The following is a 25,625-nucleotide window of genomic DNA, read 5'->3' as shown; positions in this document are numbered from 1 at the left end:
TTATTAAGCGGATGGGCAGCAGGAAGGTCATAACAGAAGCATCACCATGAAATGAATCTAAATTGTTTTACTGAGTAGACTTCATTTGTGCAAATAGAAAGCAAGTCCCTGAAAACCAATTTAATGGTCAGAAGACTTTAAGGTCTAATACTTCAATCAATTCCTATGCTTTCTTTCCTGGGATAAGTACAAATAGGCCTGTAAAGGTGTATTTAAAAAGGGAGCTGATGCAGTGCTGCACATTTGTAGTTTTGCTTAAGATAATTTGCAACAATATTTTTCTAAGTATTTTAAAATGTAGTATGTATGGGTTTATATTTCAGATAAGAGAAATGGAACATTAACTCATTTATAGAACTCATCAAGTTGTTGAAAGTAAGACCACTTTAGTAGACTCAAAATAGATGTTCATGAAAGTTTAAATTCTTTTATAAAGTTTTATGGTGTTACTAATAAACATGTATCCTGATATTTTTTGTCCATTAAAAGATATTTATCTACTGGCATGCCCCCTATTTTAGGTAAATAAATCAAGCTGTTAGAGAAATTTAGTATATCTTTTCTGCTATACTAAATAGTAATAGTCATGTGATGATAACAATAACATTTATTGAATATTTTTATGTGCAAAAAGGTATGTGAACCATTTCTTGTACCTTCAAAGTTCTTTGCAAGGAGGTGAAGTTGAGGTTAGACGGTGGTAGTAGCCTGTGGGGACTGTGACTTATTGTTTATATACTTGTGATAAAAACTATAACTTTTTTTTTATTATTAGAATTGATTTTATTATAAACTTGGTATGTCACCATTTCCTGTCTGAAAGGATATCTATGTACATTTTCAGCCTTAAAAGATTCAACTGAATGTCTGCTACTTAGACAAATGTCCTATATTAGTCTTTTTAATAATTAGGAAATACAACTAAATACATATATTCAGAATACACTCAAAAAATGGAATATTGAGTGTTGAAGAGTTAGGCTTTGTTCACATTTCCAAAGAGATATAACTTGGGCTTTCCTTAAAAACAAAAACAAAAACAAAAACAAAAAACACAAACTACAACATTGGCAGTAAAATAAAGAACATGTCCAAAAAAAGGTCATGTTAAAAAGTGGGGGAGTTTGAGGATTTGAGGAGAAGGGAAGAAAGAAACTTGGAAGAATGGATGAGACACGTTCATCATATGCCATATGGGACTTGATCTTGCAGTAAGAAGTCTCACTGATCGCAATATGCCCCATTAGGGGCCTGAAAACCTAAACTCATCCCACTTCTTTGGCAGCATTCCAGTCTCTGCTCCTCAGTGATTGCTTTGACAATATATATATTATCATGCAGAAATATATATTTTTTGCAGTTATTTTATGTGAATCTGTATTTTGAAATTCTGTAGTACAGAGAAGCAGATTTATTCCATTGTGACCTCTTATGAGATGTAAGCACCTGAATTCAGTGCACCCATTTTTGAGGATATGAGAGTCTCAGTGCAGTAGCACTTTGTCAGTTAACTAAGATTGTTGTGTAACATTATAATTATATTTTACATTATTATATTGAAACTAACTTATTGTGGAGGTAGATGAAACACTCCCATTAATTTTTTATCTACAGCCTAGGCTTAAAAAGAATACCCTTGTTTGCTTTCTGTCAGGGGATTTTAGAGGGTCTGTCCAGTTGAAGAATGTTTCTGTATTATAATACTGATACTAAAGAACCTTTCTCATCAGGTTACCAATTATTCTACTGCTATGATCTACAGGTGGCACATATTTCTCATATGTATTACAAGAATAAAATCTGTGTTTCCCAGAACATATATGCTTTCTTTTTCACAATTATCAGAACTAAGTAACCCAATATATTGTTTTTTAACTATACAAGCATTTTGTAAGTCTTTTCCTTTATTTGTAATTATTTTGAATGATTCTGTTTTAAATATGTATTTCAGTTTTGTAAACAAATTCTTTTTGGAAGTAGAGGGAGTATAAATTACTTTGGCCCATATATTTAATTTCCTTTTTCTTAAATGAAGTGTGAATGACTATTTTTGAAGCTATAGGTGGTGGCCAGTTCATCTCCCAACCCTACAAGTACTATGTTGCTTAGAATGCTTCAGTGTGAATTAAACAGAATCTTTGTTTTTTTAAAAATTATCTTTAGAATCGCTTAATACTGGATTTAAACTGATAATTAAATACTTTTTTTTCAGAAAAGAATGAGGAGTGTTTTTTTTTCTTTTAAAGATTTTTATTTATTTATTTGACAGACAGAGATCACAAATAGGCAGAGAGGCAGGCAGAGAGAGATTGGAGGAAGCAGGCTCCCTGCTGAGCAGAGAGTCTGATGAGGGGCTCGATCCCAGGACCCCAGGATCATGTCCCGAGCCGAAGGCAGAGGCTTTAACCCACTGAGTCACCCAGACGGCCCTAAAGAGTGATTTTTAAAAAGTTTTTATTTAAATTCCAGTCAGCTAACATACAGTGTGATATTAGTTTTCAGGTGTACAATATAGTGATTCAACACTTCCATCCAACATCTCGTGTTCATCATGACAAATGCACTCCTTAATTTTCTTCACATATTTAACCTATCCCCTCACCTATCTCTTGTCTGGTAACTATCTGTTTGATCTCTATAGTTAAGAGTCTCTCTTTTTTTCCCTTTGCTCCTTTGTTTTATTTCTTAGATTTCACATATAAGTGAAATCATATGGTATTTTGTCTTTCTCTATTCACTTAGCATAATATTCTCCAGCTCCACCCATGTTGTTGCAAATGGCAAGATTTCATTTTTTAGGGCTGAGTAGTATTCCATTGCATCTATATATCACATTGTCCATTATTGATGGACGTCCATCAATAAATGGATGTTTGGGCTATTTCCATAATTTGACTATTGTAGATAATGCTACTCTAAACATCATGGGTCAGGTATCCCTTTGGATTAATGTTTTTGTATTCTTTGGGTAAATACCAAATAGTGCAATTGACGGATTATAGGATAGTTGTATTTTTAACTTTTTGAGGAACGTCCATATTGTTTTACAGAGTGACTGCCACAGTTTGCATTCCCAACAGCAGTACAAGAGGGTTCCCCTTCCTCCATATCCTTGCCAACACCTGTTGTTTCTTATGTTGTTGCATTAGCCATTCTGACAGGTGTGAGGTGATATCTTCTTGTAGTTTTGATTCACATTGCCCTGATGATCAATGATGTTGAGAATCTTTGTGTCTATTGGCCATCTGTGTGTCTTCTTTGGAAAAATGTCTATTCATGTCTTCTGCCCATTTTTTAACTGGATTATTTGATCCTTAGGTGTTGAGTTACATAAAGTTCTTTATATATTTTGGATACTAACAATTTATCAGGTATGTCATTTGCATATATCTTCTCCCATTCTGTACATTGTCTTTTACTTTTGTTGATTGTTTCCTTTGCTGTGCAGAAGCTTTTTATTTTGATGAAGTCCCAATAGTTTATTTTTGCTTTTGTTTCCCTTGCCTCAGGAGACCTACCTAGAAAAAAGTTGCTATGGCTGATGTCAAACAGGTTACTACCTTTGTTCTCTTCTAGGAGTTTTATGGTTTCAGGTATCACGTTTAGATCTTTCATCCATTTTTATTTATTTTTGTGTATGGTGTAAAAAAGTGTTCCAATTTCATTCTTTTGCACATTGCTGTCCACTTTTCCCAACACTGTGTGTTAAAGAGACAGTATCTTTTTCATTGGATATTCTTTCCTGCTTTGTAGAAGATTAGTTGACATATGTTACAGGTTCATTTCTGAAGTTTCTATTCTGTTTCATTGATCTATGTGTGTATTTTTGTGTCAGTACCATAGTTTGGATTACAACAGCTTTTTAATGTAAGAAGTCCAAACTTGTGATCCCTCCAGCTTTGCTTTTCTTTTTCAAGGTTGCCTTGGCTATTTGTTGTCCTTTGTGGTTCCATATAAGTTTTAGGATTGTTTGTTCTAACTGTGTGACAAATGCTATTGGTATTTTGATGGGGATTGCATTAAATGTGTGGATTGCTTTGGCAGACATTTTAACAATATTTGTTCTTCCAGTCCGTGAATGCATGGGATGTCTTTCCATTTCTTTGTGTCATCTTCAATTTTTTTCATCAGTGTTTTATGGTTTTCAGAGTTCAGCTCTTTTACCTCTTTGGTTAGGTTTATTCCTAGGTATCATGGTTTTAGTGCAATTGAAAATAAGATTGAATCCTTTATTTCTTTTTCTGCTGCTTCATTATTGGTGTATAGAAACTCAATAGATTTCCGTATGTTGATTTTGTATCCTGGGACTTTACTGAAATCATCTGTTGGTTCTAGCAGTTTTTTGGTGGAGTCTTTGGGGTTTTTCATCTAGAATACCATGTCATCTGCAAATATTGAAAGTTTGACTTCTTCCCTGCCGATTTGGATGCCTTTTATTTCTTTTTGTTTTCTGATTGCTGTTGCTAGGACTTCCAATAATACTATGTCAAATAACAGTGGTGAGAGTGGACAACCCTGTCTTGTTCCTGAACATAGGAAAAGCTCTCAGTTTCCTCCCAATTTGGTTGATATTGCTGTGGGTTTTTCATATATGATCTTTATTATGTTGAAGTATATTCCTTTTAAACCTACTTTGTTAAGGGTTTTTATCATGAATAAATGTTGTACTTTGTCAAATGCTTTTTTGGAATTAGTAGTGATTTTTAAAATTATTATCTTCAGCAAGGCCAGAGAAGATCTGCTGAAAACTCAAAAAGAGCGTGATTTTCACCGAATGCACCATAAGCGAATAGTCCAGGAAAAGAACAAATTAATTAATGACCTCAAAGGGTGAGCTACTAATATTTGTTGGCATATTTATTAAAGAGTTATTTAATTAATGTTAAGTACACTTGGCTATGGCAGAAGGTTTGAGGTAAAATAATCATTCAACATTTATTGAGTGTTTACTGTTTGCCAGACTATACTATGTGTGTGAAATACAAAGACAAGTTTAGGTCCTTGCTGTCAAGGTTCCCAGAGACTTCTAGGATGTGTGATAGGGGAGGAGTTAAACTGAAATATTCTGCATTGTTATTATGCCAACCAAGGATGGTCACTCTAACCAGAAAGAGGTGTAAGAAGGTTCAGAAACCTATTTGTAGAGGAATTCTGAAGTATTAGTTAACAAATGGAGCAGGGAGCAGGGTGCTCTGGACAGACAGTACATACTGTGCAAAGGCACCAAGTCATGAAGGAATATGGCATATTCACCATATTATATGCATAGCAAATAAAGAGCAAAAGCTGCTTGACAGGAGTGAGGTAGAGAGGGTGCATATACTGAATGACCTTGAATTTATGCAGAGGTTTTTAGAAATTATTTTAAAAATATTACTCAGTTTTATTTTCCCTCCTCCCTTCCTCTCCTACTTCCAAATTAAAGAAAGAAACTGCCTCTCCAAAATAAAACAGAAAACAAGAAAATAATTTATAATCCTTAATGAGAATTTTCTTTTATTTGTTCTAGGGCAATGCTATCCCATAGAACTTTCTGTGATGTTATAAATATTCTATATGTGTACTGTCTAATTCAATAGCTACTAATTCACATGTTCTGTTAATCACTGGTCATGTGACTAGCACAACCATGGGATTAGATTTCTAATTTTATTTATTTATTTACTTATTTATTTAAGATTTTATTTATTTGACAGAAAGAGAGAGCACAAGTAGGGGGAATGGCAGACAGAGGGAGAGGGAGAAGCAGGCTCCCTGCTAAGCAGAGAGCCCAACGTGGGGCTCGATTCCAAGACCCTGAGCGGAAGGCAGACACTTAACTGACTGTGCCACCCAGGCACCCCATTTCTAATTTTATTTAATTTTAATTAAGTTTAAATTTAAATACCACATTTAGCTACAGCTACTTTATGGGACAACACAATTTAGGGATGGTAATGACAGTTGTTGTCTTTCGTAGGTGATTATGGTTATTGTGGCTATTATGATTTCTAAATCATAGGCTGTCCCATGAAGCTTCAGAATCATTGTACTTAAACGTATTACGTTGTAGAAACTGGAGTTTTTCTTACTTTCTTAAATTTAAGTGTCTGTAGGAATAAGCACTATTTTAAGAGGGAAATTGCATTAACTTAAAAAAAGGACTTTGAAAATATTTATTCTTTGACTTTAACCAATTATTTTGGTCCAATATTTTGGTTTGAATTTCTTGGTTCATAAAATTGTTCTTAGTCCAGAGAAATTCAGAAAAAAAAAATGTTCAAAAAGATTTGTTCCCTTTTTAACTTAAATGGTAACTGAGAAGTAGTACAGTATAATGGAAGGAGCTTGGATTTGGTCTCAAGTAAACATTGGAAGCCTGGCTTCACCACTTACCTTTAGATGGCCATTGTGTTTGTTTCTTATCTTTAACACTGTTGATGATATATTTTGGATCAGTATGTATACATACATGATACAGTACATGGAATATAATAAATGGCAGGGTTTTTTTTGCATATACCATAACATTGAAAGTGTATGTTGAATATATACTACTTTATCTAGATTTCCCTTTTGCATTTTTATACGGGTCTTTTCAGAAGTGTATATTGTATTTTGTTTTTAAAGTACATTCTAAAGTACATTTTAAAGTACATTTAAAGTACATTAAATTTGGGAATTGTTCTACACTCAGGACAACATAGGGGCCTGTTGTTCCTACTGGTCATGTTGAAGTTCTTTAAAGGTAGCTAAACTTTTTCTTGTCCAAAGATAAATAATTGTTGTACCTTCATTAGGGTGAGCCACCCGTTTACCCAGAGGAAAAGCCCAAATGTATTTTAATAGTTTTTGTGTGTATGCACACACACATAAAATAAGTGAGTTTGAATCACAGCACTTTCTTTCATGGAAAAGATCACAGGATTGACTCTATTCCCACTATCTGTGCTAATTTCAAATAGGTTTTAGTACTTCAGTTATTTGGGTATATAACAGTTTAAGAGCACATTTGTATCAAATTGTGGCACCTGAAATATGATTGTTCACTTTTGCTACTTGGATATTCTACTCTTTGGTAAATTGACTTTTTTAAATTTTTTTTTCTTGAGTCTCTAGGCCATGTTTAAAAATATATCAGACCTCTTAAATTTCCTAATATGTTTAAAGGGAATACTAGTGTAATTGATTTCATGTAAAAATTCAGCATTTCCAGATTATACTTATTGTAATCTTTAGGGGCCCTGATGAAAAAAATCCACATTACACTGTAATATAATTAACATTTGTGTATTCAACTAGCCTTTATTTCCACGTTTAAGCATTAACAATAATGTCTCCATTTAACCATTTGGATGAATCATTAGTGTGTGTTTTCTAAGGACCTAAAACAAAATTTCGATAATATCAATAGGGTCACAAAGAAACTAGAGATGAAATTAATCACCAGTGAACACCTTGTCTGATAGTTGTACCATTGCATAATAAATCAACTATAAGGAGGAGTGTTTTTCATTTCAGGCTAAATTAGAGTCTAAGTTCTCTATGTTAATATTTTACCTTAATATTTCAGTTGTATATCTATATTCCTTTCACTGTAAACCATAAAATGTCAGTCTTATTTTTTTTCTATAAATTAGTTGATTTTTCCTATAGCTTTATAGAGTTCTCATTTAACATGAGTGTCTTATGAATTTACTTATTTTCAGAATTACTGATTTCAAAAGTTGGAACTTATAAGCAGATGAATTATGAACTACTTATGGAATTTACAGAACTGACACACTCTTTCAGACTGACTAAACAGAAGTTTTTTGTTCAAGTTAGTTGACTTATAGTGTAATATTGGTTCAGGAGTAGAATTTAGTGAATCATCACTTACATATAACACCCAGCACTCATCACAAGCATCCTCCTTAATATCCATCATCCATTTAGCCCAACCCTTTCCACCTCCCCTCCAGCAAATGTCCATTTGTTCTCTGTATAGTTAAGAGTTGCTTATGGTTTCCTTCCTCTCTCTCTTTGTTCCCCTTCCCCTATATTCATCTGTTTTGTTTCTTAAATTCTACATATGAGTGAAGTCCTATGGTATTTGTCCTTCTCTGACTGACTGACTTTGCTTAGCATAATACATTCCACCTCCATCCGTGTTGTTGCAGATGTCAAAATTTCATTCTTTTTGATGGCTGAGCAATATTCCTCTGTGTGTGTGTGTGTGTGTGTGTGTACACACAACACATCATATTTATCCATTCACCAGTCGATAAACATTTGGGCTCTTTCCAAAATTTGGCTGTTGTTGATAGTGCTGCTATAAACATTAGGGTGCATGTGCCCCTTTGAAACAGTATTTTTTATCCTTGAGGTAAATACCTAGTAGTGTAATTGCTAGGTCATAGGGTAATTCTGTTTTTAACTTGAGGAGCTTCCATACTGTTTTCCGGAATGACTGTACCAGTATGCATTCCCACCAGCAGTGTAAGAGTGTTCGTGTTTCTCTGCATCCTTGCCAACAGGTTTTTTTAAAATGTTGTTTCCTCGTTATATCCTAGTGGTATTCTACATGATGCTAATTCTTGGGATAGAGGATTATCAAGTCATATCCCATGAATGAGTTAGATGCTAAAGTTAGTAAATACAGGAAAAGTTGTTCCATCAATAACAATCCTTCAGTTTGTCCACAAATTACAATACACATTGTTTTGTGTATAGAACTCTGTACCTGAATACGTGTTTATGAATATACAATATTCATGGAAGTGTGCAGCATACAGCAAAGAGTATAGAGTTAAGCACATTAAATGGAATGGGTGATAGAACTGTACATACTACTACCTTTTTATTTTATTACTCTCTCATGCTTTACTGAAAATGATTGAATTTTAATATGCAATATATATATTAAATGTATATGTAACTTTAGTGCTTAGATTTTATTACTTTCAGCAATGAGGTATAATAATAAATTATATTGATAAATATGACTTACAAACCAATGACTTTTATACTTCCATGAAAATATTTTGCAAAACAAGGACTCCTTTTATTTTTATAAAGATTGTATTCATTTATTTGAGAGAGAGCACATAAGTTGTGGGAGGAGCTGAAGGAGGGGGAGAAGGACAAGCAAACTCTCTGCTGAGCAGAGAGCCCGACTTGGAACTCCATCCCAGGATGCTGAGATCATGACCTGAGTTGAAGTCAGGCTTAACTGACTGAACCACCCAGGCGCCCTCTTATTTTTTTTTTAATAGGAAAACATTTAAAATTATTTTGGGGCTCTTCTGCTTGCCACCCTGTCAGAGTAACTGGTATAGAACTAGCTTTCCCACTGGTAATAGATGAGCTCTTCAACTGTAATGAACTACAAAACTGAATGTAATTTTAGGCAGCTGTTTTTTTCAGATGTTGGAAAATTGGCAGAGTAGGTCTGTGATGCCTAAGAGAAGGGAACCCTTCAAAGCGAGTGGCATAATCACCTTAGATTTTGACCCAGAAGTACTATTCAGACAATAGTGTGACAAAGTAGAACTCAGAGCACAGTAGTCTTGATTAACTGATGAGGGATCTCATCAGGGCTGCCAAGGGAGCTGGAATTTGCAGAATAGGATACACAAAAGGTGGAAGGTGCATGAAAGAAATTTAAGAAATATTTGTAGTAGTTTCCTTTAATCTTTTGACCAAATACTAAGTTGTGGAATAGTGAGAGAATGATGCCTACAAAGAACAGCTGCTGGAGAACTGTGAGCTCAGTGGAGATTCCAGAGCTTGCAGTTGTAGGAATTCTGACCAGCTACAGTGGAGGAACCTCACTAAAAACTCTGAGCATTCAGTTAAGACCCTTGCTAAACCTGGGTGGGTCAGTAAGTTAAGCGTCTGCCTTTAGCTCAGGTCATGATCCCGGAGTCCCAGGAGAGAGCCCATGTCAGGTTCTCTGCTTAGTGGGGAGTCTGCTTCTCCCTCTGGCCCACCTCACTCATGCTCTCCCTCTCTCTCTCTCTCTCAAATAAGTAAATAAAATCTTAAAAAAAAAAAAAAGACCCTTGATAAACCATATCATAGGAGCAGAGCTATTCTAGCCCTAGAGAGGGAACTACTTTAAACTTGCCTTAATAAAAGATTGAAAGTAAGCTTTGAAAAGTCCAAACTGCCCATCAGTATGCCAGGACAAAACTCTTTAAAGGAAGAGAACAAAGTTCAGATAAATATATGTCCAACATATGATAAAATATATAATATACATAGAAGTTGGAAAGTGTGTCCCATATCCAAGAAAAAGTAGAAACAGACCCAGAAATGACAGAAATAAAAGGATTAGTAGATGAAGACTTTAAAACAGCTCTTATGAAATGTTTAGAACTTTAAATAAAATAATGAATACAACGAGTGAACAATTGGGAAATAGCAGAAGTGAAATGGGAACTATAAACAATCAAATGGAAGTTCTCAAACAGAAAAATGTATTTGCAACAAAAAAAAAATCACTAAGAAGTTGAAAAGAGTTAATGGAGCCTCAGAGGAAAAGAAATGACTAAAAAAATAAACAGAATTGTGGCTGTGAGGCAATTTCAAGTAGTCTATCCTATGTCAGAAGATGACACTGGAGTGACTTTCTCAACTTTGAAAGCTTCCTCATATATCAGTTAAAATTATTTATTCAGGGAATCTGGGATTGATCATTGGGTGGGTACATGGACAAAATAAGCCCACTTTGAGCCAGATCTTAGCTATGATGCTACTTATTCTCTGGCCTCTGTAAATCCCCTTTCTAACATAGGGGCTGTGGTGTCACTCTGGGCTTGTGGATATTAATAATAACTTCTTAAAATATCTTTTCCCAGTACATAGTCACACAAGTAAATGGCTATAGGTAATTCTGTGGAAGAACAGGGATTGTCATCATAGTGTATAATTGCTGTAGTGATACGGAGTTCGTTTTCTACTCTTTGTCAGTAGGGAAGCTTAAGGTATTTTCACTTTTCTGAGTGTTCACGTTTCTAAGAGTCACCTCAGCAGTGACTTTATTGTATCCATTGGAGTATTTGTTTTAGTACTTGTAAAATCCAGTGTCTTAGGCAAATTATTGTTTATCCAGTCTTAGGTTATAGCCCTTTTTAGCATCTCAAAATCCAATCTTTGGGGTGTTTTGGTTCCTGTTAGTATATGATTATTTCTTACAGCAGTTTGGATATATAGTCTCTTTTCTCCCTTACCAAACTATTAGCTTGGCTGTTAAGAGAGAAGGAAGTAGGGCCAACTTTAGGAAGGCATCATTTACATTTCGGGGAAGATACCTCCTCCACAGTTTGCAGCACAGCCAAAGTGTTAGCTCTCTCTAGGGAAGGAGACCAACCTCTGCATGCCCACCTGGCCTAAGGAGAAGGGATACAGAAACAACATCCCCAGGGTCATCCTGAGAATCAGAGAAAAAGAGGCCATTTCAATAAGATAAGAAAGAGTTTATCAGGAAGTCATAATATGCAGGACTCTAAGTAAGAGCTGCAAAATATATGAAACAAAATCTGATAGAACATAAAAATTCGTATTTCCACAGTTACAATTGGATATTTTAACCTTTATTTTTTAGCAATTATTAGAAAAATGGGCAAAAAGTCTCTTAGGTCTATAGAATAAGGCATCAATTAATTGAGTGTAATTGACATTCTTTGAATTCTACTTTGGACTTTTCATGTGCACAAAATAGGTAATATTTTGTGTCTAGACAAGTGACTATGTATTTCAGAGAATTGATGTACAAAATATGTTCTCTGACTACAACCAAATTAAATTGAAAATCAATGACAAAAAGCTCTCTGGAAAATTCCCAAATATTTGGAAATATAGTAACATAGTTCTAAATAGTCCATGAGTCAAAGAAGGAAGTGAGAAAGTATTTCAGTATGAATGGCTAAAGATGCAGCATATTAAAAATAGTGGGATGCAGCCAAAGCAGTGCTTAAGGTAAAATTGATAGTTTTATTTTTTAATTTTTTTAAATTGATAGTTTTAAATGCTCTTATTAGAGAAGAAAATTTTATACTAATAATCTAATTTTTTACCTTAGATGCTTAAAAAAACCCCCACAAAAGCAGAGAAAGAAAAATAAATGAAATAATAATAAAAAAAGATCAGAAACCAATAAACTAGAAAAGGGATAAACAAAAATAAACAAATATATAAAAATAAACAAAATAATATGTTTGGAAATAGAATTGATGAAGTTGATAATAAAATTGGCAAGACTAGGTAGACTAATCGCCAAATGTAGAGTAACCAAGGCTGTCATTTATTGCTGTTGGAAGTATAAATTAAAACCCAGCAATTCAACTCCTAGGTATTTTTTCTAAGAGAAAGAAAGCCATAAAGTATCTTTTTTTTTTTTTAAAGATTTTATTTATTTAATTGACAGAGATCACAAGTAGGCAGAGAGGCAGGCAGAGAGAGAGGAGGGGAAGCAGGCTCCCTGCTGAGCAGAGAGCCCGATGTGGGGCTCGATCCCAGGACCCTGGGATCATGGCCTGAGCCGAAGGCTGAGGCTTTAACCCACTGAGCCACCCAGGCGCTCCACCAAAAAATATCTTATATGACTTGGTGTGAGTATGTTCATAATGTTCATAATGTTCATAATGTTCATAATGGCTTATTCATAATGGCTCCAAGCTAAAAACAAACAAGTTCTTCATCAGCAGAATATTGAATAAACACATGGTATAATATACATACAAGGGAATATGACTCACAATAAAAAGAAATGAATTACTGATATACACAACAGCCTGGAAGAATCTAAAAAACATGCTGAGTGAAAGAAGCCAGTTTCTGGCCTCATAGAGTGAATTTGGAAGTTTTTCTTCCTTTTCTATTTTTTGTAATAGTTTGAGAAGAATAAGTATTAACTTTTCTTTAAATGTTTGGTAGAATTCGACTATGAAGCCATGTGGTTCTGGGCTTTTGTTCAAATATGTCCAAATTTTCTATTTCTTCCTGTTTCAGTTTTCATAGTTTATATGTTTCTAGAAATTTATCTGTTTCTTCTGGGTTATCCAATTTGTTGGCATATAGTTTTTCATAATCTCTTATAATTGCTTGTATTTCTGTGATGTTGATTGTTATGTAAGAGACATATTCTATGATTCCACATATATGGAGTTCTAGAATCTCTTGAGGTATTAGAAATGCTCTATATTTTGATAACAATATGGACTACCTGGGCATGCATATTTCTGAAAACTGAACTGTAACATTTAAGCTCTGTATGTTTTACTCCAGGTAAATCACACTTGAGTAAAAAAGGTAAAAAAAATACATATATATTTTGAGGGCATTTTCGAATAAAATAGTTTCTTAAAGGTGCTTATATCATATGTTGAGTTGAACTATTTCTTCTATGAGATAACGAAATTTTTATACTTAATTTTCTTAATATAAGTTAATCAAGTTGTTTTGAAGACCATCCTTTAGCTTATTTTGATGTGAATGACACTTTGTTTCATCTTTCATTGTCTGCAGCACTTGTCTTTTTGACAATTGTTTCTGAATTGATTAAAGAAACTGCAAGTTTTTCTCTCAGTGAATGGCTATCTTCTGAGTACATGCTTGAATACAGCAAAACTGTTGGTAGGAAATAGAAAACTAGTTAACTCAAAAGAAATCTGACTTCCTCGTTCTTACCATGTTTAGAGAAGTAGCATACCAAGTAATATTTCTGGCAATTCTTGGATTGCTATGTTGACCTTTATATAGTTACTCATTTTTTATTTGACTGCAAAAAGAGAAAAGGTTTAGATGTTAGATGGAAATCACTGATTTAACTCAATTACCCTTTAAGATGCCCTTTACTTTTCATAGGTTAAAGTTACATTATGCATCGTATGAACCGACTCTCAGGGTGTTACATGAGAAGCACCACACTTTACTGAAGCAAAAAATGCTGACCTCTCTGGAAAGAGACAGAGCAGTTGGTCAGGTAAAGAGGCCGTCAAAGCCAACTCAAAATGATTTTTAACCATTCATTTTTTAATAATATAAGTAGAAATATTGGCTTTATTTGTGAGATAAATTTAAAAAGGTTTTGAACAATTATGTTGTAAAAGAGATTTATTAGGAAGTATTCATAAAATTATTTTGTTCCTTTTAGACCTATAAAGATTATTACTAAACTAAACATTTAAATGAAACATAAATGTATAGGAGATATAAAGTATGGTTAGAGGAAAAAAACTCAGCCATTGTCAAACATGGGCTTATTTATTTATTTTAATTTTTTTAAAGATTTTTATGTATCTATCTATATATATATCTATTTTTCAGAGAGAGAGAACGAGCATAAGTAGGGGGAGCCGCAGGCAGCGGGAGAAACAAGCTCCCCTCTGAGCAAGGAACCTGATACGGTACTCCATCCCAGGACTCTGGGATCATGACCTGAGCCGAAGGCAGATGCTTAACATTCTGAGCCACCCAGGTGTCCCCAAACTTGGGTTTAAATGCTAACTTTGACACCTATAAACATGGACCTTAAACACTTTGAACTCAGATTTCTCATGCATAAAGTATAGCCACAATGACTTACTTGCCTTTTTAAAAACTATTGTTGTGAAATGTATGTGAGATAATGAGTAAAACTCCTTGGAATTTACCCCCAAATGAATTCGACAAGCCTAGTTTTGGACTCAATTTCAGTCATTTCTGCTGTTAACACGCTTTTCCATTCTTCCTGGGGGTTTTTGCATAGCGTAGGACAGTGATGAGGAATATCTGGTACAGAAATCAAGAAATGTAGAACAAAATGTTTATGGGTCACTTAAAAAATATGTAACAGTTTATTAGAAAATATAAAAGTTCAACTATGCTTAACATTCTTTTATTGTTTTCTGTAGATTTTCAGTTTCGGCCAAACTTTCAGAAGCTACAATAACTTGCAAAATGGTTATATTCTTCCATGAATGATTTTATTGTTAAGATATGCTTTAATCAAGATGTATTTTGTCTGTTTTTGAGTGTAATTCTTAGCCACTAAAATGCAAAACATTACTTGTGTCTCCATGCTCCTTTGTGCTTGAATTTTGATTTTGTATTCTTGAATGTCTGGATTGTATTATTGATAATATTGCATAAAATGAGTTTAACAATAATTTACATTTTTATAGCATTATATATCAAGCCTTCAGAATTTCATTTCCTTGCTCTTTTTAATCTAACCCCTCTCCCCAGCATCCCAACAAAAGGCGCAACTCTTGGAGTACTTCATGCTAGATTTAGGTTGCTTCTACTTCTTATCCTGCCATAGGCCCTGCTTAGACTTTTGCTACCCATCTTATTCTTTTTATTCCCTGGTCTCACACTTATCTCACTATTATCCTTCTCGAGGGAGGAATCCATCTATGATCTGGTCATATATCCCCAAAAGATCATGTATACTCTGACACCTTTGACAGACCACTCATACTGAGTTTCACTATTCAAGAATACTAGGGTTTTCCAGGAATCCATGCTGGCAAGTGCTTATACTCTCTCGATTTTTGATTTCTGTATTTGCACCTGTCCTACACTGGACCTATACTTATCTTATGTGTAATTAGGGCTAAGTTATCTTCCTGAAAAGGCCATCAATTCCCCTAATTTTAATATGAGTTGAATTTCTGAGGTTAGATCAAAGGTCGTTTTAAGAACACTTTTAGGTCACATATACTCTTTGGGTTTCAGATTGTTTCTTATTTGTTTAGTTAGAAGAACTAAAGATTGGGAGAGTATGTATGAATTCCAGCTGAGCTGCATAGTAGCCATATGAGCATTCAGATCATTTTACTTATATTCTTACTATTGAACAGAGATCAAATTACTTGCCTTATGTTTTTTTAAAAATTATTTTTATTAACATATAATGTATTATTTGTCCCAGGGGTGCAGGTCTGTGAACCATCAGGCTTACACTTTTCACAGCACTCACCATAGCACGTACCCTCCCCAGTGTCCATAACCCAGCCACTCTATCCCTATCCCCCCACCCTCCAGCAACCCCCAGTTTGTTTCCTGAGCTTAAGGAAGGAAAAAAATGAAACAAGATGGGATCAGGAGGGAGACAAACCATAAGCGATTCTTAATCTCACAAAACAAACTGAGTCTTCTTTGCAGAAATGTCTGTTCATGTCTTCTGCCCATTTCTTGATTGGATTATTTGTTCTTTGGGTGTTGACTTTGGTAAGTTCTTTACACTTTTGGATGCTAATCCTTTATCTGATACGTCATTTGCGAATATCTTCTCCCATTCTGTCAGTTGTTTTTTGGTTTTGTTGACTGTTCCTTTGCTGTGCAAAGCTTTTGATATTCATGAAGTCCTGAAAGTTCATTTTTGGCCTTGCTTCCCTTGCCTTTGGCAATGTTTCTAGGAAGAAGTTGCTGCAGCTGAGGTAAAAGAGGTTGCTTTGTCTAAGAGTAGTTGACCATAGAGTTGAGAGTCTATTTCTGAACTCTCTATTGTGTTCCACTGATCTATGTGTCTGTTTTTGTGCCAGTATCATACTGTCTTGATGATTACAGCTTTGTAATAGAGGTTGAAGTCTAGAATTGTGATGCCACCAACTTTAGCTTTCTTTTTCAATGTTCTTCTAGCTATTCGGGATCTTTTCTGGTTCCATATAAATTTTAGGATTATTTCTTCCATTTCTTTGAAAAATACTGATGGTATTTGATAGGGATTGTGTTAAATTTGTGGATTGCTCAGGTACCATACAGATTTTCACATTATTTGTTCTTCCAATCCATGAGCATGGAACGCTTTTCCATTTCTCTATGTCTTCCTCAATTTCTTTCATGAGTACTTTATAGTTTTCTGAGTACAGATTCTTTGCCTTTTTGGTTAGGTTTATTCCTGGTATCTTGTGGTTTGGGGTGCAACTGTAAATGGGATTGGCTCCTTAATTTCTCTTTCTTCTGTGTTGTTGTTGGTGTATAGAAGTGCAACTGATTCCTATGCCTTGATTTTGTATCCTGACACTTTACTGAATTCCTGTATGAGTTCTAGCAGTTTTGGAGTGGAGTCTTTTAGGTTTTCCACATAAAGTATCATATCATCTGCAAAGAGTGAGAGTTTGACTTACTTTCTGCCAATTCAGATGCCTTTAGTTTCTTTTTGTTGTCTGATTGCTGAGGCTAGGACTTCTAGTACTATGTTGAATAGCAGTGGTGATAGTGGACAGCCCTGCCCTGTTACTGACCTTAGAGGGAAAGCTCTCAGTTTTTCCCCTTTGAGAATGATATTCGCTGTGGTTTTTCATAGATGGCTTTGATGATATTGAGGTATGTACCCTCTATCCCTACACTGTGAAGAGTTTTGATCAAGAAAGAATGCTGTACTTTGTCAAATGCTTTTTCAGCATCTATTGAGAGTATCATATGGTTCTTGTTCTTGCTTCTATTAATGTATTGTATCCCACTGATTGATTTGCAGATGTTGAACCAACCTTGCAGCCCAGGAATGGTCATGGTGAATACGCCTTTTATTCTACTGTTGAATCCTGTTGGCTAGTATTTTGGTGAGAATTTTTGCATCTGTGTTCATCAAGGATATTGGTCTGTAATTCTCTTTTTTGATGGGGTCTTTGTCTGGTTTTGGGATCAAGGTAATGCTGGCCTCATAAAATGAGTTTGGAAGTTTTCCTTCCATTTCTATTTTTTTGAATAGTTTCAGAAGAATAGGCATTAATTCTTATTTAAATGTTTGGTAGAATTCCCCTGGGAAGCTGTCTGGCCCTGGGCTCTTGTTTGTTGGGAAATTTTTGATGACTGCTTCTATCTCCTCACTGCTTATGGGTCTGTTTAGGTTTTCCATTTCTTCCTGGTTCAGTTTTGGTAGTTTATATGTCTCTAGGAATACATCCATTTCTTCCAGATTGTCAAATTTGCTGGCATATAGTTGCTCATAATATGTTCGTATTTCTGTGGTGTTCATTGTGATCTCTTGTCTATCATTCACGATTTTATTTCTTTGGGTCCTTTCTCTTTTCTCTTTGATAAGTCTAGCCATTTCTCTTTGATAAATCTGGCCAGTTGTTCTATCAATCTTACTAATTCTTTCAAAGAACCAGCTCCTAGTTTCGTTGATTTGTTCTACTATTCTTTTGGTTTCTATTTCATTGATTTCTGCTCTGGCCTTTATTAGTTCTCTTCTCGTGCTGGGTTCAGGCTTTCTTTGCTGTTCTTTCTCCAGCTCATTTGGGTGTAGGGTTAGTTTGTGTACTTGAGACCTTTCTTGTTTCTTGAGAAAGACTTGTATCACTTTATATTTTCATCTCAGGGTTGCCTTTGTTGTGTCCCACAGATTTTGAACCATTGTGGTTTCATTATCATTTTTTTCCATGAATTTTTAAAATTCTTCGTTAATTTCCTGGTTGACCCCTTCAGTCTTTAGTAGGATGTTCTTTAGTCTCCATGTATTTGGGTTCTTTCCAGTTTTCCTCTTGTGATTGAGTTCTAGTTTCAGAACGTTGTGGTCTGAAAATATGCAGGCAATGATCCCAAGCTTTGGTACTGGTTTAGACCTGATTTATGACCCAGGATGTGATCTATTCTGGAGAATGTTCCATGTGGACTAGAGAAGAATGTGCATTCTGTTGCTTTGGGATGCAGTGTTCTGAATATACCTGTGATGTCCATCTGCTCCAGTGTGTCATTTAAAGCCTTTATTTCCTTGCTGATCTTTGGCTTAGGTGACCTCTCCATTTCAGTGAGGGGGGTGTTAAAGTCCCCTAGTAGTATTGTATTATTGTTGATGTGTTTCTTTGATTTTGTTATTGATTAGTGTATATAATTGGCTGGTCCCATGTTAGGGGCATAGATATTTAAAATTGTTAGATCTTGTTGGACATATCCTTTAAGTATGACATAGTGTTCTTCCTCATCTCTTAGTATAGCCTTTGGCTTAAAATCTAATTGATCTGATATAAGGATTGCTACTCCAGCTTTTTTTTTTTTTTTTTTTTTTTGATGTCCATGACAATGGTAAATTGTTTTCTACCCCCTAACTTTAAATCTGGTGGTGTCTTTGGGTTTAAAATGAGTTTCTTGTAGACAGCATATTGATGGATTTTGTTTTTTTATCCATTCTGATACCCTGTGTCTTTTGATTGTGGGCATTTAGCCCATTTACATTCAGCATAACTATTGAAAGAGATGAATTTAGTGCCATTGCATTAGCTGTAAGGTGAGTGTTACTGTATATTGTCTCTGTTCCTTTCTGATCTACTACTTTGAGGGTCTCTCTTTGCTTAGAGGACCCCTTTCAATATTTCCTGTGGGGCTGGTTTGGTGTTTGCAAATTCTTTCAATTTTGGTTTGTCCTGGAAGCCTTTTATCTCTGCTTCTATTTTCAATGACAGCCTAGGTGGATATAGTATTCTTGGCTGCATATTTTTCTCATTTAGTGCTCTGAATATATCATGCCAGTTCTTTCTGGCCTGCCAGGTCTCTGTGGATAAGTCTGCTGCTAATCTAATATTTTTACCATTGTATGTTACAGACTTCTTGTCCTGATCTGCTTTCAGGATTTTCTCTTTGTCACTAAGACTAGTAAGCTTCACTCTTAGATGACAGGGTGTGGACCTATTTTTTTTTTTTTTTTAATTTTGAAGGGGGTTCTCTGTGCTTCCTGGATTTTGATGCTTGTTCCTTTTGCTGTATTCGGGAAATGCTTTTCTATAATTTCCTCCAATATACCTTCTGCCCCTCTCTCTCTTTCTTTTCTGGGATCCCAATTATTCTAATATTGTTTCACCTTTTGGTATCACTTATTTCTTGAAATCTCCCCTCGTAGTCCAGTAGTTTGTCTCTCTTTTGCTCAGCTTCTTTATTCTCTGTGTTTTGTCCTCTATATCACTAATTTTCTCTTTTGCCTCATTTATCCTAGCAGTAAGAGCCTCCATTTTGATTGCATCTCATTAATAGCTTTTTTGACTTTGACTTGGTTAGATATTAGCTCTTTTATTTCTCCTAAGGGATTTTATTTCTCCAGAAAGGGATTCTCTAATACCCTTCTATTCTTTTTTGGAGCCCAGCTCGCACCTTGATAATTGTCATTCTGAACTCTAATTCTGACATATTACTCATTTCTGCATTGATTAGGTCCCTAGCCATCAGTACTGCCTCTTGTCCTTTTTTTTTTTTTTTTTGTGATTTTTTTCCACCTTGTCATTTTATCCAGATAAGAATAGATGAATGACAGAACAAAATACTAAAAGAGTGGCAAAGACCCCAGAAAAACATACATTAACCAAATCAGAAGAGACCTGAAACCCGGGGGACAAGAAAGGGAGAAAAAATTAAAAAAAAAAAAAATATATATATATATTAGACTGGTGAGTAGAACAGAGCCACCCACTTGATTTTGGGTGTATTCTTGTCTCTTAGAAGAAACTGCCTCCCAAAATTTTAAAGAAAGAGATATATATATATATACACACACATATATATATGTGTGTGTGTGTGTGTGTGTGTGTGTGTGTATATCTCTTTCTTTAAAATATATATATATATATATATTATGGGTATATTAATATATGGGTGTGTGTATGTATATATATATATATATATATATATATATATGGGTAAACATGATGAAGGGATGGAATATGAGTGTAAGGTGGAAATTAAAAAAGGTTCTAAAAGGAGTTGATACGTTGTTTGGAAAAAGAAAAAAAAAAAGAGGAGAGAATGTGATCAGACTGGAGACTCGAACAAAGCCATGGGCTAGATTTAGGGTATGTTTTGATCTATTAGAATAAATTGTATCCCAATTTTTTAAAATTTAGTTTAATTTGATTTTTTTTCAGTGTTCCAAATTCATTGTTTATGCACCACACCCAGTGCTCCATGCAGTACGTGCCCTCTATAATACCCACCACCAGGCTCACCCAACCCCGCCCTACCCCCCCAAAGCCCTCAGTTTTTTCCTCAGAGTCCACAGTCTCTAATGGCTTGTCTCCCCCTCGATTTCCCCCAACTCACTTCTCCTCTCCATCTCCTAATATGCTCCGTGTTATTCCTTATACTCCACAAGTAAGTGAGACCATATGATAATTGACTCTCTGCTTGACTTATTTCACTCAGCATAATCTCCACCAGTCCCGTCCATGTTGATAAAAAAGTTGGTTATTCATCGTTTCTGATGGAGGCATAATACCCCATTGTATGTATGGACCATATCTTCTTTATTCATTTGTTTGTTGAAGGGCATCTTGGCTCTTTCCACAGTTTGATGACTGTGGCCATTGCTGCTATGAACACTGAGGTACAGGTGGCCTTTCTTTTCACTACATCTGTATCTTTGGGGTAAATACCCAGTAGTGCATTTTCTTACACCATACACAAAGATAAACTCAAAATGGATAAAAGACCTCAATGTGGGGCAGGAGTCAATCAAAATTCTACAGGAGAACATAGGCAGTAACCTCTTCGACTTTGGCCACAGCAGCTTCTTTCAAGACATGTCTCCAAAGGCAAAGGAAACAAAAGCAAAAATGAACTTTTGGGACTTCATCAAGTTCAAAAGTTTCTGCACAGCAAAGGAAATAGTTCACAAAACAAAGAGGTAACCCACAGAATGGGAGAAGATATTTGCAAATGACACTACAGACAAAGGGCTAATATCCAAGATCTATAAAGAACTCCTCAAACTCAACACATACAAAACAGATAATCACATCAAAAAATGGGCAGAAGACATGAACAGACACTTCTCTAAAGAAGACATACAAATGGCTAACAGACGCATGAAAAAATGTTCATCATCATTAGCCATCAGGGAGATTCAAATCAAAACCACATTGAGATACCACCTTACACCAGTTAGAATGGCCAAAATCAACAACAAATGTTGGAGAAGATGTGGAGAAAGGGGAATCCCCTTACACTGTTGGTAGGAAGGCGAGTTGGTGCAGTCACCTTGGAAAACAGTGTGGAGATTCTTTAAGAAATTAAAAATAGAGCTACCCTATGACCCTGCAATTGTATCTCAAAATTTTAAAGAAAAAACACCTATATATATATATACACAAAAAATAAGGTTAAATACAATGAGGGGATAAAACATGAGTATAACAATGAAAATTTAAGATTTTTAAAAACAGTATTGATAAGATAAAATAGTTAAACATTAAAAGAGGAAAGAAGAAAAGTTTTAAAAAGGTAAAATAAGAAAAAATAAAATTAAAACAAATTTTCCTTGATAGACTAAAGGGTCATGGGAAAAAAGCCATGAATTCTATGTGTTGCTTTCCCTTAGCTCTGGACTTCTGAAGTTCTCATTGATTGGTGAACTTGATTTTGTCTGGATATTCTTGCTGATCTTCTGGGGGAGGGTCCTGTTGCAGTGATTCTCAAATGTCTTTGCCTGAGGCAGAATTGCAATGGCCTTGCCAGTGGCCAGGCTAGGTAATATGCTGAGGTTCACTCTCTGTAGCTTTTGTCCCCTGAATGCTTTCCATAGAGCTTTGGAGGATGAGAATGAAAATGGCAGCCTCTCAACATCTGGGTCCATAGGATCCAGAGATCTGGGCCCCACTCCTCAGTGTGCCCTCAGAGAAAAGCAGTCAGTCCCTCCCGTCTCCCTGGTCTCTGGTCACACTCTGTGCTCACCCAGCCTTGACTGAGTGTTTCTATCTCTGGTGCATGGCTCCATTTGGAGTCTCCAAACCCAGCAGGTTCCTGCTGCTCACTCCCATGTCACTCCTCTTGGATGAGGAAGGAGGGTGTTTCTCCATATCTGCCACTTGTGGGGTCCCTGCTTGAGGAGCAGTGGTCTGACTGTGCCTTGGATCATAGTTTAAGGTTACACCAAGCTGAGAGCTCACTCCTGAGCTCTGTCTCTGTAGCCGGCTTCCCTACTCTGATACCTAGCAGATTTGCCACACTTAGATGCCCCTAGTCTTTCTATGACCTTGCAGGTCCTGAGACCACACACTTCCTGTGAGGGCTCTACCACTGCTTAGCTTCTGCAGTGACGTCCTTCAGTGGAGCAGACTTCTAGAAGTTCTGATTTTGTGTTCTGCAGCTCTCTCATTTGCCGGAAGCCGGCCCCTCCCTCTGTGATTTATCTTCCCGTATGTTGCCTCAGATTCACTTCTCCGCATATTCTGCCTTCCAAAAAGTGGTCAATTTTCTGTTCCTAGAATTGCTGCTGTTCTCCTCTTCTATCTCCTGTTGAGTTTGTAGTTGTTCAGATTGGTTTGATAACTATCTGACTGAACTCCTGGGATATAATGATATTTCATTCTCCTACTCCGCCCCCATCTTTCTTCCTCCCGATCCCCCTGCACCACTCTTAAGCACTTATTATATTTTATTACATCTCTATTTTCATTGTCTGTTTTATTTCAGTGATGCTCTGAGAAGTCACTTCTTTTTTTTTTATTTATTCACTTTAGAGAAGTGGGAGAGGGGCAAAGGGAAAGGGAGAGGGAGAATCTCAAGTAGCATCCCCACTGAGCATGGAGCTCTACACGAGGTTCAGTCTCACAACCCAGAGACACGGCCTGAGCCAAAATCACGAGTTGAATGCTCAACCAACTAAACCACCCAGACACCCCTCTTAGAAGTCACTTCTAACCAAAACTTTTGTATATACTTGAAGCAGTAGGAAGTGTCTTAGAATTTTTATCTGTGTTCCTAATCATCACTTCTTTAAAAACCTTCTCTTAATGAACATTTAGCTCACTATCTTTCTCTTTAAACATATAGATCTCTCTAATATCTTGAAAGAAGAAAGGTTAGAATTTAGAATTTTTTAGTGATACTTAGTTTCTATATAAAAGTGAAAGTATACTGAGATGACAAAAAGCTAAAAGAAGTATGTGTTTTCAAATTCTTCTCATAAGTAATGATATAGCAACATTCAAATTTATTTAAATCTTATAGAAAAACCTAGTTTGTTTTGCAAAATTAGTGAAAATGTTGTAAATTCTGAGTTATAGTCCTATGATTGAAAATATATATAATTTGTGTGTGTGTGCGTGTGCGCGCGCGCGCACGCGTGTGTATAAAGTTACATTTTATCTTTTTTTGGATCATGAGTCTCTAATCCAGGAGGCATTCTAAAAAGTAAATGTATGTATTTTCTAGGTCAGCTTGCTGAGAGAATCTAGAATTAATGACACTCCAGTAGCATATGAGTATACCTGGTGCATAGATATCTGTTTCTAATACCATTCTCCAGTAAAAGGAAGCTAGGACTCCTTGGAGAAGTGACTGATTATAGGCTGGGTGGGGAAGATACAAAATGAACCTGGAACATTTGTCCCATCTTGTTGCACTAGAATGTTAGGAGATGCTCAGAAGGTAAGAGAGAGAGAGAAGGAAAGAGAAAGGAAGGAAGGAAAGAAGAAAGGAAGGGAGGGAAGAAGGTAAAAGGGGGGGAGAAGGGACTGAAGAAAATGTTAGGGTATATCAAGGGACAAAGGAACTGTGAGGGCGCTTCCTAAGTGGACCAACAACCAAATTTTGTTTGGATGTTGAGACTGACTTTGCTATACACATAGCAAGAAGGTATGCAAACATCTACATTATATAATTGAACTCTGAGGGGAGAGTGGCACAAGCCTTACATGCAGGCCTGAAATGTCTTGAGAGAACTAAGAAGGAGACTAGCTTATGGTTTTTGTTGTGTTTAGGGTTTGGGAGCAGGATGAGAGTTCCTATGTGGGAGGAGAGGCTTATATGGTTTGAATCTCCCACCAGTGGCAAAGAAGTGAGCAATCTAGTCTTTCATATCAGCCTACTCCTAAGGGAAGTAGGAAGTTAAGGCTTAAAAACGGTTAGCAGTCAAACATCAAAAAATGGAGTCATACTTATTACAGGAATCATCTTGAAAGAGCTCTCAGTGATCACATTTTGAACAATTTGAGCAACAAAATAAATAATACAGTATGGGATTATAACCCAGAGTATAAAATAAATATCTATGAGTTCATATGGATATAAATAAATGGATGAGTATATAAATGGTGAAAAATAAAAAATATTTCTCTCAAAAAAGAATCTCAAATGATATATGTAGACAGTCTTTCCCTCAAGGAAGTGGAGCTTAACACCCCAGCTGTTCACTGTTGGCTAAACTAAATGACTTGCTTCCACAAGTATAGTGAAAATGGGGGAAAGACTAGTTTTATTGTAGGGAAACCTGGCAAATATTACTTCAGGAAGGTTATCAGGGTTAACATCATCAATCTTTAATCATGTTGATATATTCTTGATGAGCTATTAATGACACTCCTACTCTGTGCTCTTCCTCCTCAAAACAGTAACTCCTATCTAATCATGAGAAAACACGAGACAAACCCAAATGTATGGACATGCTCCAAAATATTACCTGGCCAATACTCAAAATTGTCAAGGTCATCAAAATGAGGGAAAGTCCAAGAAACTGTCCCAGTCCAGAGGAAGCTAAGAAGACATGATTACTTTGATAAGTTCTTGATAGATTTTAGATACTAGCCTTTTATCTGATAAGACTTTTAAATATCTTTTTCCATTTTTTCAGTTGTCTTTTGGTTTTGTCAGCTCTTTCCTTTGCTGTGCAAAAGCTTTTTATCTTGATGAATTCCCAGTAGTTCATTTTTGCCTTTTCCCCCCTTGCTTTCGGAGACATGTCTTGCAAG

The 25,625-nt window shown here is 35.6% G+C and overlaps 1 protein-coding gene across 2 annotated transcripts in view; it reads left to right on the top strand.

Moving 5' to 3' along the window:
* Positions 1 to 25,625, top strand: part of SPAG16 (sperm associated antigen 16) — a gene marked incomplete at both ends in the record, with an annotated part of 1,046,083 nt that overhangs the window by 32,754 nt on the left and 987,704 nt on the right. Inside the window, 2 exons of one of the 2 annotated variants that reach the window (XM_080799476.1) lie at positions 4,723 to 4,830; positions 13,831 to 13,948. In XM_080799476.1, coding sequence (XP_080655602.1) covers positions 4,723 to 4,830; positions 13,831 to 13,948 — 226 coding nt within the window. Of the gene's footprint in view, positions 1 to 4,722; positions 4,831 to 13,830; positions 13,967 to 25,625 lie in introns of both variants that reach the window. The other variant, XM_080799475.1, reaches the window with a different exon arrangement.

The sequence above is a fragment of the Martes martes genome (assembly GCF_963455335.1).
Source record: "Martes martes genome assembly, chromosome: 3".
In the NCBI taxonomy this organism is placed as follows: Eukaryota; Metazoa; Chordata; class Mammalia; order Carnivora; family Mustelidae; genus Martes; species Martes martes.
Note: the sequence above shows the minus strand (reverse complement) of the source record. Positions and strands in the feature narration are given on the sequence as shown.